Below are 21,952 nucleotides of genomic sequence, written 5' to 3'. Positions count from 1 at the left end.
TCAAAAACCAATAAACTACATTTTCTAGAATACATAACCCATAAGCTCTAAAATAGGACTTCCTCCGTTTTAACCTATTTGACTTACTTGTTTTAGTCCATTTAAAAAACAATGATCATTTTCCTTTTTATCAATTCTTTATATACAACTTTCCCCATGACATGTTTAAGAAACTTTTAGTATATTTGACATATATTTTATTTAAGGCCATGAGATTCAAAAGTCTTTTAATTTCTTATATTCCGCATCAAGCTAAAACAAGTCGTTCTTTTTAAACAGGGTGAGTAACTATATTTCCAACTATAGAAGTTAAAATATGGCTATTTATGAAATTTATTATCAAAACAGGAAAGTGCTAAACTGCTTTTATTGGGGCAGTACTGTGAGTTACATTCAATAGCCACAATATTTGGGTCCACACGAGCAGAGATAGAAGATCTCCAGATGAGAAGACTGGATTTACATTCTTGGGTTGTATAGTTACAGATTTTGGCCCACTTTATGTGGGTCGTGCAATGGGCCAGCACTCTAGAATTTTCTATTTATACACCTACTTTGTTGATGTTGTGGCCCATGGTGGTTGGGATGATTGAGACCATGTTAGCAACAAGAACAAGTAAGATTCTTCTATCTCACACCAAGCAGCTTATTTGCACAACATCATTTAAGGCGCAATCAAACTTTTAAAAATTTATTGCGTTCGTAGTTAGTTAAGAGTTTTGATGATTAAAAATGACTACAGTTGCAAACTTGACAAAGCGATTCTTAAATTTCAAATATGAAAACTGAGTTTACTACTTTCAGTCCTTTTTCTTTTTACTAAAGGGCAAGGAGGTTCTTGGATAGTTATAGCCACCCATAAAAGCGTAATGTATCTTGTGTGTGTTTAGGTGGAGGTGGGGGTGAGGGGTGGGATGGGGTATTAGTATATATGAACTAAAAAAGAATTACCTAAATCAAGACCTAATGTTCTTCTCAAATTGCTTCAGTATTGTAACACCCCGCAAAAGTCATGCACGTGTTAACACCTAGTAGTGTGCTCACAGAGTAGGAAAAACTATAAATTTTTCTAAGTGCCAAAGAGACTTAGCCTCATTTTGAAACCCCAATATTTGATGAATTTATTTTTGACCTTACCGACCTCTGTTTCTTGATTTTTTTGTTGCTATGCGATGGGGCAAATCAAGGGTACATTTCGGGTTAGTTTTGGAACTTTTAGATGAGCATAAGGACATGTTTGATACCCCAAAATAGTAGCATCGTGCGATATGTGCGCGACGCACTCTCCAGTTCACTGATGGTATCGTGTGGTGGAGCATGCGGTGCACGCTCCACTTCGGGGTTCTACAGCGTGCGACGCACGCTCTCCTATTATAGCCTGTAGTTTTTAGAAATGTTTTAAGGGCATTTTGTGTAATTTCCAACTCTTAAACACGGGATTATACTACCAAATGACCACTTTATTGATATTTTTATCAAAATCCATCAAAAACACCCCTTAAGGTATTAAACAAAAACTCCAAATAACTCAAGATTCAGCCGTGGGTTTCAGAAATTGATTGAAGATTTGGAATCTCAAAATCGTAGGCTTCAAGAAACATCCATTGAATTCCTAAATTGAGGTACGTGGGGTTATCCTAAAAATTCATGGTCAAAGAAACCTTTTTTAATTTATGCTAAAGGTTTAGAAATCATAATTTTACGGAAAGAGTTTGAATTTACAATTACTAGCATGTTTTAGAAGCCTTGATTAGATGTTGTTTTGGTCTTTAGGCCTTCCCCCAAATTAATTTAAAATTATATGTATATGCATGAATGTGATTTAAGTTGATATTTGAATTGAGAGCATGACCTACATGAAATCCCTCTCTTGTGATGCTTTTTTTCACTTTTCATATGACATGATTGCTTTGAATGTATTTGAAAAGCATGAAACAAAATGTCTTGATTTACGCATGATTTGACTATGATATTGAATTCAAAAGAGAGGGTTGTTTGTGTTGATAAATGTTGACTATAAAATTCAAATGAAAAGAGTTGCATGGTTTGACAAAGGTTTTAGGACTATCACATGGTTATTGAAATAATGGTAATCCTTGCATAGTTTTGACTTGTGCTTTTGGAACATGAAATCTCTTATACTATTTGCATGTTTAGGTAGTCTGAATGGAGTTTTAATGAAAGAATCATTCATAATACATTATGACTTAGAAATAGGACTTGCAAGTCTTAGTGTGATGACACCAACTCAGATAATGCCATGGTAATTCAGAACATAATAGCATGCATGTTTGAAAATTAGATTTTCAAATGTTGAAACTAGAATGATGCATGTTTCACAACAGGATAAAATTGGGCATAAAGAGAGCTTAGGTGGTTCCCCGAAGAAGGCATGAGTTTAGACAACTCATTGCCTGAAACCGTGTTTTGCCGATACGGGTATATTATTTTGTGCTGGCCTAGTTCCCTGTGGCATATCAGACTCAGACACTCCAACCCTTGTGGCAAACTTGGGTTGGAGGCTTCCCTGCCGAGTCAATAGCGAATTCCATATAGTCCGTGGAATATCAGACTTGTAGGGGAGTGTCACCTAACTCAGAAGTAATGCAAAGAATAGAAGTTCACTGTCATGACTGTTTTATGATCTTTTAATAAGTGCCCATGTGTTTTGAACTACAATATGCATGATGCTTTGAAAGTTGCTCTCATCTATTTTATATTATAAATATATTATTTTGGATCTCTTTGCATACTAGTACATCTGTATTGACCCCCTCCCCCTACCTCTCAAGTTCTGAGACTTAATCTAGGGGTCCTGATAAGTAGTAGATTTCCTCCGGTCAGAAGTGCAGAGTTCAGTGGTGAGCCTTCTATATTTCAGGAGGCCTAGTTTACTTTAGTCACTTATCATTATTATGTTTTGGTCCACTGGGGGCCTTATTCCAGTTTTCAGATACCTTTGTTTATATATATAGTAGAGATTTCACAGACTGAGTTAGATATCGTTCAGATGTTTTGAATTGCAGTTTTCATTATGATTTGAATTCAGATTTAATGACCATGATTAAGTTTCATTATGTATTTTTGCATTATATTTTAGATATGAATAGTGTGTGTGATTACAAGTCAGAAGGGTGTTTAGGCCTTTATGGTTTGGGATGCTCATCACAGCTAGGACCTCGGTTTGGATCGTGACAAGTATGATGGACCAGGAGTTTGGGGTGGGGGTTAAAATCAAGTAGGAGTTATTAGAAAACTTATGAACAAAGACAACAATAAATATTGGTAGTTTAAGAAAACATAAAGTTTTAAAATATGTTATAAAGTTTGACCAAGTTCAGATAGAAATATTATGTAAGACACCGCAGAATTCTATGCCTAACTCAGTCTCTTAGAGCTTATGAGGGGTCCCAAACTTAGAAAATTTTAGCTAAGTACTCATACTTAGAGTTATTTTAGCCTTCGTAAGTCCGCGATCCTTTTTCACAATCCTTATGACCTTTAAATATCAATTTTTAGGTTGATCTATGATCAGGAATGCCGGTAGGTGTTCTCGAACAAATTTTGGATTTGTCATACATCGTGTGAACCATGTTTCGGTGACTAAAATAGTGGGTTGATGCAATCTCGACGCGTCGCGTGGCCCATCGCATCGACAGATAATTTTTTCATCAGCTTCAGTGCAATTTCAGTGAACCAATGCGAACTCGACGCGGTGCATTGGTCATTGCATTGACGCCATCGACTCGGTACGTCGGTCTGCGCGTCACTGGGCCAATTTTCAGTCATTAAAAGCCACATCCTCAAGGGTATTTGGGTTATTTTCCCACGTCTATCAGTCCCTATAACACGAGATTAAGCCCCCTTTAGCGGCAAAATCCATTCATCTTTCTCAAATTACTCAAGAACAAAAATCCTAGGTGATCTGAATTCAAATTCAAGACTCAAGAAATCACCATCAACCTTCAGAATTCAAGCACCCAGGTACGTCAAGTGTTATCCAAGGGTATCTTTCCACCCTTGGAGTTCAAGAAACCCTTTTAACTATAAGTTCATGAGTTTGATGAATTTTCATGGTTAGATTTGAATGTGTTCATATTACCATGTTAATAGGATTCCAAATCCATGATTAGTCGCAAGATTTGTATGAAATTATTCATTTTATGTGTTGTATCATATGAATTCATGATAAAACCTTTGAATTATGAATTTGGTAGTTGAACTTGTAATGCCCACATGTTGTTTATTATTGTATGCATATACTATGCCCTCAAAGTGTTTGATGGATTGTTTATGTGAATTGAATAGTGAAATTTCATCAGATTAGCATGTATACAAGTTTATGTTATGCAAATGTTTGTCAAAATGCCTCAATGAATGAAAGATGATTAAATAATTAGTTATCATGTGTCAAGATTGTACTATGTTTTATAACTTATGCTATTGAGTCCTAGGGGTATCTAATACCTGACAATTTAAATGTTACCTAGAGCCTAGTAGTTATAGAATAGACTCGGAAGTATCATGATCAGTAGTTCAAAAATCAGTTCAGAATCAATTCAAAACTCAATTAGTAATCAGTCCATAACTCAGCTAGTAATCAGTTCAGAACCCAGTAGAGTTTAGTCAGTTAACAGAATTCAATAGTATTTCATCAGTTAACGGAATCCAGAGAGCTCAGTTCAGTTTAGTCAGACAGTATGAATTAGTAACAGTTCAGTCCAGCTTAGCACAGTTTAGAATTTAGTCCACTATCTATTCTACTGAGAGTAAGATTCAGCACCGAGTGAACTCAAGGATGGTCACCTGCCAGCAGAGGGTGTGATCCTTAGAAGTAGTCCTTACATACCAAAACTACGTAGCCAGTGTAGGTTGAGACATCAACCTGAAAATTGAGGGTTGATGAGGTGTTTAACCTACCAGTTGAGGGTACCACCATTCTCATTCAGAGCATTTACCAGATGAGGGTGACACAACTTATTTTTACCTATGGTACGGTACTGACACCTTTCCAGCTGGGGTTACAGGTTGGACTCAATCAGTTCAGAAAGAGGCATGCCGATTAAATAATTACTTCCCACAGTCTCAGTTTCAGTTCATGTCTTAGTATAGAACTCAGTTCAGTTCGACAAAAATTAGGACTGTCAGACACAGTCACTCAGTTCAACACAGAACTCAGCACAGTTCCATAGTATCAGGACTGTTATATACAATCACTCAGTTATCATTAATACAAAATTAGTAAACTCATATATTAGTAAATCAATATCCAGTGTAACCACGACCGCAGTTACAGCTTACGCATTCATGTATTGTAACACCCCATATTCAAGTACATATATTGGCATATTCAAGTACGTGTATTGGTCTTATTTATATCGAATTAATTTTATTTTATTTTATTTATACCAAAATTTGTCCGTCGATGGTTCCATACGAAGGTTATTGAATAAGATTTCCAACGATATAAAGATTTCCAAAAACGGATAGGTTTTGGATATAATCGAGCACGTTCAAAACTATAAAACGGTGTTCGGGATATTAGGAATAGTAAATGTGCAGGAGAATTTCCTGCACACAAACTACTGAGGTCAGCCATTTTTTTGGGTCAACTTTGAACAATCATAACTCCCTTAATATAATGAAATGGGAGAGCTTCCACCTATGAAAAGAAATATCTTTGAGTCTTCTTTCCAATGCAATTGGTTTCATCGAAATCCGACATCTGAGTAATGAGTTATACTCGTTTTACTTCAGCCTCTCAAAACAGATTTTTAGGGTCAACTTCAAACGATCATAAATCCTTGTACAGTACTAACTGGGTGGCCTACTTTATATTAAATGATACCAATTTCACCCAAATCCAATATCGGAGCAAAGAGTTATGGTCGATTTACTTTAGCCTATCAAAACAGTCCACCATGGACAGATTCGGATTTACTTAAATTTTAAGGGCAACATGGTCATTTTCCATCACCTCATGGACGAAAATTGGTCATTATATACATATACTTAGCCTCATATCCATCATTTATCATCCAAATTATTGAAGAATAAGAAACCCTAGCCTAAGTTCAACTCCAATTATCTTGTGATTCAACCGTAGAAAATCCAAATTGATTCCGTAGTTGTGTTCACCGTCTCGAGGGCTTCGAGAAGCACCCCTTATTTGTGCCAACAGAACTTCGAAATCAAAAGGGCCATTTTATGGTAAGGATGTAAATTATGTTGGTGTTATTTATATGGATATGTATATATATATGCATGTGAGCATAAGAAGTATGTTATTTGATTGTTGTTGAAAGATGATTGGAAATGATGTTGGATTATTCTTGTGCATAGTTGGATTATGTTGAATTGTGAAGGGATTTGGTGTGATGATGTGGTATTGAAATGATGATTATATATATATATACACATAAACCGATTGTTCAAGTTGGTTTTTGGAATGCTTTGGAAATATTAGTTGTATGAAATTATGGAAGAGAATTGTGGTGTTGGGTTGCTAATACTAGATGCCAAACATTTCATTGTAGATAAGTGATTTGTAAAGGCGGGAAGTTGTGTTGAATTGGTATCCGAATCTACAACGAGGTATGTAAAGCATACTATAACGATGTTCTTTGGCATGAAAACACCAATGTTCCATCAAGTAAGATTCCGAGGTTGTCCAAAAACATGTATTGTTCTACATTACCAACAAAGTTGTTTCCATTCTATAAAGTGTCAAAATGTTTCATTGATATACCGAAAGGCTCCTATTTCATTGTTGTGATATTGATGATTCCGAAACACATTGTTGATGTACCAATGAGTCTTTATTACATAGTTATTGTATAGAAAGTCTATTACTTGGTTCCTATTGATGTATCATTATTCCAAAGATACTATATTGGCATGAACACTAATGTAATAATCTCAAAAGATTTTGAACTAAGTTATTGGAAAGATCTCTTATGTGTGTTACTTGATATACGTGTGGGTGGTAGCTCAGGGGCTTAAGCCTAGCATGGGCCGATCCCGATATTTGATATGATTACAGTTGATATGTACTGGGGGCAGCCTAATGATCATAGTACGGTACAGTATTGATTATTGTTAGGTGGTTGGAGGTTCGGGAGGAGGAGGTAATGGCGAATGATAATTGTAAAGAATGAAATGAACAAATGTATACCGTTCCACAAATGTGTTTGAATTCAAGAACCCAATTCAGATTAATGATAAGATAATGTACATGATCCTAAAAGTGTTTATGAAGTGTGGTTCACTTCTATTATGATTTATTCAATTACGTCTGATTTTCTTGATCCCCCATACCACATATGATTATTTACAGCTTTACATACTCAGTACATATTTTGTACTGACGTCCCTCACGGGGGACCTACATTTCATGCTGCAGGCACAGGTGCTTCAGCTCATTCACAGCATAGATAGGAGCCAGGTCATACAACTATTGTTGGTGAGCTCCAGTTTGCTTCGGAGCTTTCCGAGTCGGTCCCTTATGTTTTGTTATTGTACAGGAGTCATGTGTGGGCGGAGGTTTGTCCCGACCCTAGTTATGTCATGTATATCCTAGAGGCTTTGTAGACATAAGGAAGGGTAAACTCATGGAAGTTTATATAGTGATGTTATATTTGTATATGTGGTGGCCCCGACGGCCAAGTATTATATATATTTATATTTGTGCGTGTTATGCTGATACAGGTAATTAGACCCTTCTATATGCAACGAAGTGCTGTCCAAATTTTTGGTGACATGTAAGTGAAAGTACAGGTATTTGAACGGGTTCTCCCGGGCCTTCTCGGCTTCGGGTGCCAGTCCGACACGATGGGATTTTGGGGCGTGACATGTATGTACTCTCTTTCAGTTATGTTCAGGTTATTCAGTCATTTATTGTTTATGCATATGAACCCACACATTTTTAGCCTACCTCACTTAACATACCAGTACATTCAAAGTACTGACGCATGCTTTTCTTTTGCGCTATGATGTCTTATATCATAGGTTCAAACACATGGACTCTCGATCGCACTTAGCGGTCTAAACCTTTCAACAACAGTTTAGTGGTGAGACCTCATAGTTTGAGGACATGATTATTATTTTAGTATCTCAATTTATTAGTTTCAGTAGTCAGAGTTAATTGGGGGCTTGTCCCATCAACTCCATGTTCAGACAGTATAGGCTTTTTCAGACTAGAGTATTTTTTAGATGGATGTTCAGTTTCAGTATTGGTTTTAGTATTTTAGTAATTGATATTCATATTTGAACCTTATGGCTGTTTTTTGTATTTATTTCAGTTATATTGTTGTTATAGTATTGCAACTATTCAATGCTCACATCAGGTACCAGTCATGGGTTAGCTAGTGGTCTTTCGAGGTTGCTAGCATTGTGTAGCGTTCGGGGTACGGACTTGGGGCATTACAAACTTGGTATCAGATCCTAAGGTTCAACAGAGTCCTAGAAAGTCTAAAAGTCGTGTCTAGTAGAGTCTTGTGCATGGGTGTGTTGCACGCCAACTTATTGGTAGGAGGCTATTAGATGTTTTAGGAAAAGTTTCCCTTCTTTCAGTATTCATGTCGTGGGAATGAGCATGAGCTCCAGTTAAACTCTCAGTCTAATCCTTCCCCCTTATGTTTACAGAACATGACTCCAAAGAAGACTAAAGGAAGAGGAACGGGAGTTTAGCTAGCACCTCAGCCCATCCAGCCAGATCCCCTGGACAAACATGTCTCCCATGCAGAATTCAGAGAAGCTTTCACTACTCTAGCTCATTCCGTGGCAGCCCAAAATGAATGCCCAGCTGTCATTACGGACAACCCAGTGGCCAATACTGCTGCAGTCGATATTCAAAATTCACTCGAATGAACCCTCCATTTTTTCCCAAGTCCAAGTCAGATGAAGACCCACAAGAATTCCTTGACCAATTGTAGAACGTCACAGATATTATGGGGCTAACTGCTAGTGAGAGTGCTGAGTTAGCTGCATACCAATTCTAGGATGTGGCTCACTCATGGTTTAAACAATGGAAAGCAAAAAGGGCCGCAGATGCAGAGCCCATAGAATTAGAGAAATTTGTCACTGGTTTTCTGGATAGATTCGTCCCACTGGAGTTAAGGGAAGCTAAGGTTTTGGAGTTTATAAACCTGAAGCAAGGAAACATTATAGTACATGAGTATTCTCTCAAGTTTACTCAGTTATCCAGATATGCCCCTTATATGGTAGTAGATAGCAGAGCAATGATGAGTAAGTTTGTGTCAAGCGTGTCTAACAGTGTGGTCAAAGAGTGTAGGACCGTAATGCTGATTAAGTAAATGGACATATCTAGGCTCATGGTTCCTGCTCAGCAGATAGATGAGGCTAAGAATAGAGAGAAAGAGAGGGAGAACAAGAGAGAAAAAATAGATAGTTTTAACTTCACTCAGCCTAAGTCAGAGGGAGAAAATCGTTCTCAGTTCCACCCGAAATCCTTAGTTTTAGCTCCATACTTAGCCAGTGCTCCAGTGTCAAATTTAGAGATGACAACAGAGATAGGGCGCCAGGCCCTAAGCCTCAGGGTAGTGTCAGCAGCGCCCTAACCAATCCCCTTTGTCAAAAATATAGTAGAAACTACCAGGGTATCTGCAGGGCTGGTGGTGATGTGTGTTTCGAGTGTGTTAAGATAGGTCACAGAGTCAGATTGTCCCCAGGCAGGTTCCTAGGGTTAGCATAATCGTTCCTCAGCTCAGTACGGTCACCTGAATCAGTAGGGTATCTCTTCCAGTTCCACTAGTGGGCAATGCCCAAACAGACTCTATGCACTGCAGTCCCGACAGGATTAGGAAAGTTCTCCTGATGTGGTCACTAGTACGTTACAAGTCTATAATTTACATTATTATGCTTTGCTAGATCCAAGAGCTTGTTTGTCCTTTATTACCCCTTATATAGCAGTTGACTTTGAAGTCAGTCCTAAAATCCTAGCAGAGCCTTGCTCAGTCTCTACCCAAATGGGTAAATCGATCATAGTTCGGTGGACTTAGTCGAATTAGAGATGATCTATTTTGATGTCATTCTCGATATGGATTAACTTCATTCCTGATATGCTTCAGTCGAATGCAGAAATAGAATTGTCCAATTTCAGTTTCCAAATGAACCCGTCCTAGAGTGAAGGGGTAGTACTTCAGCACTTAGGGACCAGCCTATTTCCTACCTAAGGGCAAGGAAAATGATATCTAAGGACGTGTCTACCACCTAGTTCAAGTTCAAGACTCTAGTTAAAAAACCCCTAATCTTGAATCAGTGTCAGTAGCATGTGAATTCCTAGATGTATTTTTTGAAGATCTTCTCAGATTTTCTCCCAAAAGGGAAATTGACTTCAGAATAGACCTTCGTACAAGCACTCGGCCCATCTCTATTCCTCCATACAAAATGACTCAAGTAGAACTCAAGGAGTTAAAAGAATAGTTGAAGGATCTCTTAGATAAGGGATTCATCAGACCCAGTGTATACCCGTGAGGTGACTAATTCTATTCGTGTGTAAGAAATACAATTCTCTCAGAATGTGTATAGACTATTGTCAGCTAAATAAAGTCACAATCAAGAATAAGTATCCACTTTCCAGGATCGATGACTTGTTTGACCAACTTTAGGGGGCCAGTTATTTTTCTAAGATAGACCTCAGATCAGGCTATCATCATCTCAGAGTCAAGGAATGTGACCTTTCGAAAATAGCTTTCAAAACTTGATACGATCACTTCAAATTCTTGGTTGTGTATTTTGGTCTTACATGAACCATGTGTTCAAGCAATACTTAGACATGTTCGTCATAGTCTTCATAGATGACATTCTTGTCCTACTCCCATAGTAAGTGTGATCATGTAGACCATCTCAGAATAGTATTGCAGACTCTCTGAAACTATCACTTACTCGCCAAATCCAGTAAGTGCAAATTTTGGCTAAGGTCAGTAACTTTCTTCGACCATATTATTTTTGGTGATGGCATTAGAGTTGATCCACAAAATATCGAAGTAGTGAAAAACTGACCCAGATCCATCTTTCCATTAGATATCAGGAGTTTTTTAGGATTGGCCGGCTATTACCGACCGTTTATTAAGATATTTTTGTCTATTGCATCCCCTATGTCTAGATTGACTCAGAAGAAAGTCAAGTTCCAATGGTAAGATTCATGCGAGAAGAGTTTTCAGGAGTTGAAGACTCATATCACTACAGCTCCAGTCTTGACTCTATCAGATGGTTCAGACGGCTTTGTAGTATATTATGATGCCTCAAGAGTTGGTTTGGGGTGTGTATTGATGCAGAGAGGTTAGGTCATAGCCAATACCTCTAGACATCTTAAGCCCCATAAAAATAACTATCCCACTCATGATCTTGAGTTAGCAGCATATTTGCCTTAAAGATTTAGAGGTACTATTTGTATGGGGTGCACATTGATGTGTTCACTGACCATAAAAGCCTACAGTATGTGTTCTCTCATAAAGATCTAAACCTCCATTAGAGAAGGTGGTTGGAGTTGTTGAAAGATTACAACATGAATGTTCTGTACCATCCGTATATGGCCAATGTAGTGGCTGATGCTCTCAGTAGGATGTTTATGGGTAGTGTTGCTCATGTGGAGAATGGTAAAAAGAAGTTAGCTCAGGAAGTTCATCAGCTTTCCCGACTAGGTGTTCGCTTATTTGACTCAGTAGAAGGTAGTGTATGGGTGCAGAGTAGTTCAGGATCATCCCTGGTTTTTGAGGTAAAGGAAAAGCAAGATAGAGATACTAGCCTAGTTAAATTGAAGGAATCAGTCAGAGATAAGAAGGTAGAGGTTTTCTCCCAAGGGGGAAATGGTGTATTGCGTTATCAGGGTTGGCTATGTGTGCCAGTTGTAGATGAATTGAGATAACGGATTCTTGCAGAAGTGTATGGTACGCGTTACTCTATTCATCCAGGGGCCATTAAGATGTACTGTGATTTACGGGAGATCTATTGGTGGAGTGGGATAAAGAGAGACATTGGAGAGTATGTAGCCAAATGCTCAACATGTCAGCAGGTTAAGATCGAGCATCAAAAACCCATTGGGTCTATGCAGGAGTTCAGTATTCCTACTTAGAAGTGATAAGAGGTGAACATGGATTTTATGACGGGTCTGCTTCGTACTCATCGTCAGCACAATTCAGTTTGGCTCATTATAGACAGGATGACCAAATTAGCTTATTTCTTACCAGTCCATACCTCTTATTCAGCTGAGGACTATGCTAAGATCTATGTCAGAGAGTTGGTCAGATTGCACAAAGTTTCGTTATCTATTATCTTAGATAAGGGTACCTAGTTTACCTGTCATTTCTGGAAAGCATTTTAGAAGGTTCTTGGTACTTAAGTTCACCTTAGCACAACCTTTCATCCTCAAATAGATGGTCAAACAGAAATGACTATCCAGATTTTAGAGGATATGCTTTGAGCTTGTGCGATTCACTTTAAAGGTAGTTGGAATGACCACTTGTCTTTGATCGAGTTCGCATATAACAACAACTATCATTCTAATATTATGATGCCCCATTTAAGGCACTTTATAGGAGGAGGTGTAGGTCTCTCATTGGTTGGTTTGAAGTGGGTGAGGCCGTAGACGTAGGGCCTGACTTGGTATTTTATACCTTAAAAAAAGTTCAGTTGATCAGGGAAAGGCTCAAGACAACTCAGAGCAGATAAAAATCATACGCAGATATGTGCAGAAAGGATATTGAGATCGAGATTGGAGAGTTTGTGCATTTGAAAATCTCTCCTATGAAAGGAGTGAAGAGTTTTGGCAAGAAGGGGAAGCTCAGTCCCCGATATGTCGTTCCTTAATGAATTCCCATCCATTTTGGAAAGGTAGCTTACGAGATTGAGTTGCCTTTAGACTTAGATTCAGTGTATCTAGTATTCCATGTCTTTTTCCTTAAGAAGTTCATAGGTGACCCAGTAGTTGTAGCCCCTATTGAGGGCCTAGATATTCAAAACATTCTCTCTTACGAAGAGATCCCAGTCGAAACCTTTGACTATCAGATTCGCAGACTTAGGAATGAAGAAGCCCCTCTAGTCAAAGTTATTTGGCGGAACCAGTCAATCAAGGAGATACTTGGGAAGTAGAAGCAGATATACGGACCAAGTATCCTCACCTCTTCTCTGCAAACTCAGACTCAACCTAAGGTAACAGTTCTCTCTAAACTTACTCAATTTTATGCTCAGATTTTTCCTTACAAACTTGGTACCAGTTAGTATTGCATATCTAGTCATACATTTATGAGTCAGATCAGTTAGATACTCATGCATCAGATATGCATGTTCAGTATAAGAAACTCAGCTTATCAGCAATCCCTGTCATGCATTCATGAATCATGTTCAGCTGTGTACTCATGCATCAGATATGCATGTTCAGTATAAATTTTAGCATAACAGTAGTGTCAGTTATGAAATCATGTTGCAGTTGTGTATGCCTAGTATCTAGATCCAGTCTATCAGTATTCTTAACTTAATCGATCTTATTCGAGGATAAATGTTCCCAAGGAAAAGATATTGTAATACCCCGTACAATTCCAAGCCTAACTCAGTTTCTTAGAGCTTTATGAGGGGCCCAGACTTAGAAAATTTTAGCTAAGTACTCATACTTAGAGTTATTTTAGCCTTCATAAGTCGGTGATCCTTTTTCATGATCTTTATGACCTTTAAATATTGATTTTTAGGTTGATTCATGATCAGAAATGCTAGTAGATGTTCTCGAATGAGTTTTGGATTTTTTGGACCTCGTTTGAACCATGTTTGGGTGACTAAAATAGTGGGTCAATGCGATCACGATGCATCGCATCGCCCATCTCATCGACAGATAATTTTTCCCTTAGCTTCAGTGCAATTCTAGTGAACCAACGTGAACTTGACGTGGGGCGTTGGTCATAGCATTGATGCCATCGACGCGGTGCATCGGTCTGCATGTCACTGGGCCAATTTTCAGTCATTAAAAAGTCGCGTCCTCAGGGGTATTTGGGTTATTTTACCATGTCTATCAGTCCCTAAAACATGATATTAAGCCCCTTTAGAGGCAAAATCCATTCATCTTTCTCAAATTACTCAAGAACAAAAACCCTAGGTGATCTAAATTCAAATTCAAGACTCAAGAACTCACCATCAACCTTCAGAAATTCAAGCACCCAGGTATGTCAAGTGTTCATCCAAGGGTATCCTTCTACCCTTGGAGTTCAAGAAACCCTTTTAACTACAAGTTCATGAGTTTGATGATTTTCACGGTTGGATTTGAATGTGTTCATGATTATCATTTTAATAGGATTTAAATCCATGATTAGCTGCAAGATTTGTATGAAATTATTTATTTTATGTGTTGTATCATGCGAATTCATGCTAAAACCTTTGAATTATGAATTTGGTATTTAAACTTGTAGTGCCCACATGTTGTTTAGTATTGTGTGCATATACTATGCCCTCCAATTTTTTGATGGATTGTTCATGTGAATTGAATAGTTAAATTTCATCATATTAGCATGTATACAAGTTCATGTTATGCAAGTGTTTGTCAAAATGACTTAATGAATGAATGGTGATCAAATAATTAGTCATCATGTGTCAAGATTGTGCTATGTTTTATAACTTATGCTATCAAGTCCTGGGGGTATCTAATATCTGCCAATTTAGCTGTTGCCTAGTGCCACAGTAGTTACAGAATAGACTCGGTAGTATCACGATTAGTAGTTCGAAAATCAGTTCAGAATTCATTCATTTATCAATCCATAACTTAGTTAGTAATTAGTTCAGTACCAGTAGAGTTCAGTCAGTTAACAGAATTTAGTAGTATTCCGTCAGTTAGCGGAATCCAGAGAACTCAGTTTAGTTCAATTAGACAATATGAATCAATAACAGTTCAATCCATCTTAGCACGATTTATAATTCAGTCCAGTATCTATTTAGTTGGGAGTAGGATTAGCATCGAGTGAACTCAAGGATGGGGACTTGCCTGTAAGCAGAGGGTGTGATCCTTATAAGCAGTCCTTGCATTCCAGAACTACGTAGCCAACATACGTTGAGATATCAACCTGCCAGTTGAGGGTTGATGAGGTGTTTAACCTGCCAGTTGAGGGTACCACCATTCTCATTTAGAGAACCTACCAGATGAGGGTGACTCAGCTTGTCTTTACCAGTGGTATGGTACTAACACCCTTCCAGCTGGGGTTACAGGTTAGACCATAATCAGTTCAGAAAGAGGCATGTTGGTTAAATGATTACTTCTCACAGTCTCAATTTCAGTTTCAGTCTCTGTATAGAACTCAGTTCAGTTTTACAAAAATTAGGACTGTCTGACACAGTCACTCAGTTGAGCACGAAACTCAGTACAGTTTCATAGAATCAGGACTGTCAGATACAGTCACTCAGTTATCAGTAATAGAACATTAGTAAACTCAGATATCAGTAAATAAATATTTAGTGTAACCACGACCTCAGTTACAACTTATGCATTCATGTATATACTATCTTTCAGTTATGTTCATGTTATTCAGTCAGTTTTATTCATGCATATGAACCCATGCATTATCATCCTACCTTACTTAGCACACCAGTACATTTAAAGTACTAAAACATACTTTTCTTTTGCGTTATGATGTTTTATATCATAGGTTCAAATGCACGGGCTTCCGATCGCACTTAGCAGTCTGAACATTTCAACAGCAGTTTAGTGGTGAGTCCTTATAGTTCAAGGACATGAATGTTATTTCAGTATCTCAATTTATCAATTTCAGTATTCGGAGTGAGTTGGGGACTTGTCCCAACAAATCTATGTTCTGACAGTAGAGGCTTTTTCAGACTAAAGTATTTTCAGACAAATGTTCAGTTTCAGTATGGATTTCAGTATTTCAGTAATTGATATTAAGATTTGAACCTTATGGCAGATTTTCGCATTTATTTCAGTTATATTGTTATTACATTATTGTCATTATTTAGTGCTCAAAGCAGGTACCAGTCATGGGTTAGCCAGTGGTCCTTCGGGGTTACTAGCATCGTGTAGCGTCCGGGGTACAGACTCGGGGCGTTAAATATTAGAAGACGAAATTCATATACAATTTTCAACAATTTTAATAGTGTATGCTTAAACTTGGTACAACTTCAAAATGGTTGCATTTAAGTACGACTTAAATAATGGTTCTAAAATTGGCTATTTGCGTAATCTCCCCCTTTTTCAAGCAAATTGCTTTATTGTTTATGTTCCTTTTTGAGGCTCCAATACCCTAACATGGATTGGGCTTTATGACAATTCCAGGACTGTATTTTTTGAAGTATACAAATGTTCAAGCCCAGGAGCAGCAACTATAAAGGGCCTATCATGGGCCCGTAAATTGGATTATGATACGACCCATAAGTTTCTTGCCAAGAGCTTTGTTAATGGACGCCATTGGATTGCCCCCTCAGATACTTAACCATTTTTAGGAACATTTTTTTGTCAATTAATTAATTCTTTAATTCCATTCGTTTTATGAATTGTTCACAATAGCAATAAAATGATTGTAATTAAAGTAATATATTTATGTTTTCATTCTTGGAGGTTCAAGTAGTGTTCAATTTACTTATGTTTTCTCCTGAATCTCGTCTCCAACTATTTACGACAATAACATATTTGGCGTGATTTTATAAGTGAGGTCTAAAATGAATGGTGTGTATACAATCTTATCTTCGTCTTGTGAATATAGAAATGATGTTTTTGATAAAATCATCAACTCAAGTTATAATAATTTAAAAAATAATCGCAATTAATATTAACGATGCAATTGAATTTTTTTTGGGATAAGCAAAGACGACATTCATTAATTAAAGAGAGCAAGTTTTTACATGCAGGGCCTAGCCAAGTACAAAAACATAGCTGCTTGAGCTATCATTTTCAATAGATACAGATCTTGAGAAAGTTTTCCCAACAAAATCCTCCCAGAAGACAACCCCTACCCAAGCTGGTGGGGTTACAAAAATGTGAAGTCTGTCAAAAAGATCCTTTTCCGAGCCTTGCTTTGCTAGTTTGTCCGCAACTCTATTCTGCTCCCTGAATGTGTGGTGGATTGGAGGACTCTCCAAGCTCCCTAGTAAGGACCTGCAGGCATTTAAGATAGAGTCATAGAGAAGGTTACTATTCCATAACATATTAATGACCTCTAATGAGTCCACGCAAACCTCAAGGGGTTTTAAGTTATGAAGCACAGCAAGATGAAGGCCTTCTTTGAGGGCTATTAGCTCCATGAGATTATTGGTCACGTGGGTGTAGCTTCTACTGTATCCCATGACCCAATCTCCATTGCTATTTCTAATGACACCTCCTATACCACCCTTTCCCGAGTTCCCAAGATAGGAGCCATCAGTATTAAGCTTGTAAGAGTTATTGTGAGGAGGGAGCCATCTAATTTGGAGGTTGGTCCTAGGGATGCTAGTCTTGGTATTTCCTAGAGAGTGATACTCAATAGCTTCAACATGAAGGATGGTAAAACAAGGCTTGGTTTTAGCTCCTTGGAAGGAATTGGCGTTCCTAATTTTCCAAAGATGCCAAAGGCAGAAAGGTAGTAGGGTGCTCCAAGGAATGTTGCGATCAAAACTTAGATTGCTAAGAGTCTCCTAGGTTCGGGTCCAGTTGGTAGGGTTAAACATGGTAGGATGGAGGGTAATTTTACCCCCATGCCTGTGGATGAGCTGTGTCTAAAGGGACCTGTCTAACTCACACTCAAAGAAGATATGATGTTGATCTTCGTTGATGTTGTTGCAAGATTTACAGGAAGTGTTGAGGCTGATACCTCTTTTGTGGAGATTGGAATTGGTGGGGAGGCTGTTGTGCTGGATGAGCCACATGAAAAATCTGATCTTGTTGGGGATGTTAAGGTTCCAAATCCAATTGAAGGAGTTTTGATGGTTATGGTGGTATCTTTTACTGAGGATGTAATGGTATGCACTGCTAGAAGAGAAGCTACCATTACCCTTGAGAGCCCATAGGGGAGTGTCCTGGTTGAGGTAAGAGCTCTGAATGAAGGAGTTTTTAATTGTACTAGTAATACTCTGAGGGATGCAGAAAGGTAAGATGGAGAAATCCCACCTCCCCCCTTCCAGATGTCTTTTATAACGATAGGGTTGTGGGGGTTAGTGTTGGGACCCTGAATGATGGTGTCCAGGGAGGGGACGCTAGGAACCCACCTATCCCTCCATGCATCCACTTTTGAGCCATCTTTTACTGCCCAATGAAGAGCATTCCTGCACATCTTCCAGCTTCTGGTAATATTGAACCAGGTTATGGAACCATTACAGCTGTTTTTCTTATTGCTCCCATTCTTGGCTATAAAAGTGCTGGCCCAGAGGGACTTAGGATCAGAGTACAGTCTCTAGCTGAGACTGCAAAGAATAGCTTCATTCTTAACTGCAGCTCTATGCATGCCAAGACCCCTTTCTTTTTTTGGTTTAGTCATGGTGTCCCAGCTGATGAGGTGCCTTTTTTTCTTAGTCTCAGTGGTGCCCCAGATGAAGTTCCTCTGGGTTCTATCAATAACGTTGTGGATGGAGGCAGGCAGATGGATGTACTGGATAATGTGATTAGGGATACTAGCTAGGGAGGCCTTGACAAGAGTGACCCTTCCTGACATGTTCAGGAATTTTGTTTTCCAGCCAGCTAGCTTACCCTTCATGTTATTTAAGAGGAATTGAAAATCAGCCTTAACAGGATTTTTGTGAAAAATAGGAAACCCAGATATTTATCAAAGTTGTTGGAATGGTGGATGCCTAAGAGTGAAGAGAGATCATTCTGAGTATTCAAATCACAGTTCTTGGAGAAGAGGACCTTAGATTTTGAGAAATTCACCCTTTGGCCCGAGTGGGAGCTAAAACATTGGATGATTCTGTTGATGGTGAGGCAGTTCTGGTGGTCAGCTCTAGCAAAGAGTGTGAGGTCATCCGCAAAAAAGAGGTGTAACAGTGATGGCCCTCTTTTGGAGATAGAGAGGAGGATCCAATTTAAGGTATCAACCTCATAGTTAATCCTTCTGGATAGGAGTTTCATACAAATGATAAAGAGGTAAGGGGACATGGAATTCGCTGTCTAATGCCTCTAGTGGGTTTGAATGGAGGGGTTTGATATGATTTACCAAGACATAGATGCAATTGAAAATTAGGATTGCTTTTAATGGCATTTAAACAAAGATAGAAGAACGAAAACTAAGAAATAAAAATTGGTTAAGCCACTAGATATTCTAATCTAAATTATAGTATCAAAATGGATCAGTGCCTTGCATATTTCATATGAAATAAATAAAAGACATAAATATTTTTTATAGAATAATTTAATTATAGGCCCAGCTTAAAGTTTATTAGTAACCACAATATTATATAGGCAGAATACATTGATGAAGAAAAGCTGAAAATCGAACAAAATTGATGAAGAAAAATCAAAAAATAAAGCTCAATCCGTGAAGAAAAATTGAAATCAAACAAAATCAATAAATAAAAAATTAAAAATCGAAGCAAAATCGATGAAGCAAGTCTAGTAACACAACGAATTTAGTGTTACTAGACATTTATACATAACAAGACACGTGATGATTAAATTTATAATATGAAATTTTTTAAAATAAACTTGTTAATACTCGTGACAACCAATTCATATTAGTGAGCATAATATTGTATTGTATGAGTTGTAATGCATGCATAATGAATTTCGTGTTACTAGATATTTATACATAGCAAGAGCCGTGATGATTAAATTTATAATATGAAAACATTAAATAAATATATTAATACTCGTGACAAACCGACTCATGATGCAAACACAACAAGTATACATGACAAGACACGTGATGATTAAATTTATAATATGAAAGCATCAAATGAATTTGTCAATACTCATGACAACAGACCCATAATATGAACAAAATAAGCATACATAACAGAACACGTGACGATTAAATTTATAATATTAGAATACTAAATAAACTTGTCAATACTCGTGATAAACCTATTCTTAATGTGAACACAATAAGTATACATGACAAGACACGTGATGATCAAACTTATAATATGAAAGTATTAAATTAACCTGTTAATACTTGTGACTACAGACTCGTAATGTGAACACAATAAGCATAATGACAGAACACGTGACAATTGAATTTATAATATAAAAATATTAAATAAACTTGTCAATACTCGTGACAAACCAACTCATAATGTGAACACAGTAAGTATACATGACAAGACACATGATGATTAAACTTATAATATGAAAATATCAATAAATTTGTTAATACTTGTGACAAACAGACTCATAATATGAACACAAAAAGTATACATGATAAGACGCGTGATGATTTAACTTATAATATGAAAATATTACATGATAAGACACGTGATGATTAAACTTATGATATCAAAATATTAAATAAATCTATCAATACTCTGACAACAGACTCAAAATGTGAACACAATAAGCATACATGACAGAACACATGACGATTAAATTTATAATATAAAAATATCAAATAAACCTGTCAATACTCGTGACAAATCAACTCATAATGTGAACACAATAAGTATACATGAGAAGGCACGTGACGATTAAACTTATAATATGAAAATATTCAATAAACCTGTCAATACTCATGACGAACCAACTCGTATAGCTACTATAAATCACACAAGCATTCTTCTCAAAATTGCTCAGAATTATTCAACCAACACATCTTTTCTCTTCTCTAATTATTTATTTCGCAATGGATAAGAGGGGTGGAAAGGGTAGCCAAAAGATCGAACTGAAGTTGATTGAATCTAAAGAAGCTCGCACAGTTGCTTTTTCAAAAAGAAAACATGGTTTGGACAAGAAACCGAAAGAGTATTCAAATCTAACCGGAGCAGATATCGATTCTATTCTCTTTACACAAGCTGGAAAATCACATTCCTATGGCTCCCCAAGTGTAGAAAAAGTAATTGATAAGTTTCATGAATTGAAACAAAACAATAGCCAACAAAATCATACTGATATGAGCAAAACAAATGTCTTTGAGGCATTTGAAGATCTTCGTAAAGAAGTACAAGCATTCAAGAAGAAAGACCTTGGCTCAGAACTGCCAACAGATAAATACATGTTGGAGAACAGGTTGAAGCAATTTGAGGCATATAAATCACGGTTGGACAAAATTAAAAATCAAATAAAAGGTGATGTTCCAGCCGAGCAATTCAACTTCATTTCAGAAGTTGCCCTTAAACTAGAAAAGATGAGTTCTTGAACTCATAATTATCATAGAGGTGATAATTGAAGTTCTTGAATATAAAGTTGTGACTGGAGGAGACTTAACCAGTTACACCTTTCAATATGATCAACTTTTATCTTTATTGTTAAGTCAATTATTGTTTAGTCTTCATTCCCATTTATTTGAGATTTAAGGAACACCCTCCCTCCCCCCTCCCCCCCTCGACCTCCCGAAATCCCCCACCCTACCAAAAACGAAAAAAAGATTATGAAATTCCTATGTTATTAAATCAAGTTTTTCGTTTGTTTCATCTTTCGTCTTTAATGAAGCTTTGTATTTATAAATTAGTAAATCAATTGAAATCTTTTATTAAACTGGTGACTACTGTGAAAGCAATTGTAATCCAATGCAATAACTGAAAATTGCATTTTATAATTTACGATTTTATGGAGCTAACTAGCAAATAGGTCGATAAAAAGGCTTACTAAACTTTCTTATATTTAATTTTACTCCTTGAAGCCAAGCTAACTAACTTCTAACTCTTTACAAGATGACATTGCATTAGGCACAAAACTTAAGCAATAAGACGGGAAGGGGTCGATTAAAAGGCTTACTAAACTTTCTTATATTTAATTTTACTCCTTGAAGCCAAGATAACTATCTTCTTCTTTCTTTACATGATCACATTGCATTAGGCACAAAACTTAAGTAATAAGACGGGAAGGGCT

General features: G+C 37.2%; 1 protein-coding gene and 1 pseudogene across 1 annotated transcript; both read left to right on the top strand.

Moving 5' to 3' along the window:
• LOC107863544 overlaps positions 1-16,439 on the top strand; it is a 54,304-nt pseudogene extending 37,865 nt beyond the window's left edge.
• A 4,308-nt stretch (positions 16,440-20,747) lies between these two features.
• LOC107863471 (agamous-like MADS-box protein AGL29) lies at positions 20,748-21,260 on the top strand. The gene has a single exon (XM_016709428.1). It carries the CDS (start codon positions 20,748-20,750, stop codon positions 21,258-21,260), a length of 513 nt encoding a protein of 170 aa, XP_016564914.1.
• The last annotated feature ends 692 nt before the right edge of the window (positions 21,261-21,952 follow it).

Source organism: Capsicum annuum, chromosome 1, assembly GCF_002878395.1.
Source record: "Capsicum annuum cultivar UCD-10X-F1 chromosome 1, UCD10Xv1.1, whole genome shotgun sequence".
Lineage (NCBI taxonomy): Eukaryota > Viridiplantae > Streptophyta > Magnoliopsida > Solanales > Solanaceae > Capsicum > Capsicum annuum.
Note: the sequence above shows the minus strand (reverse complement) of the source record. Positions and strands in the feature narration are given on the sequence as shown.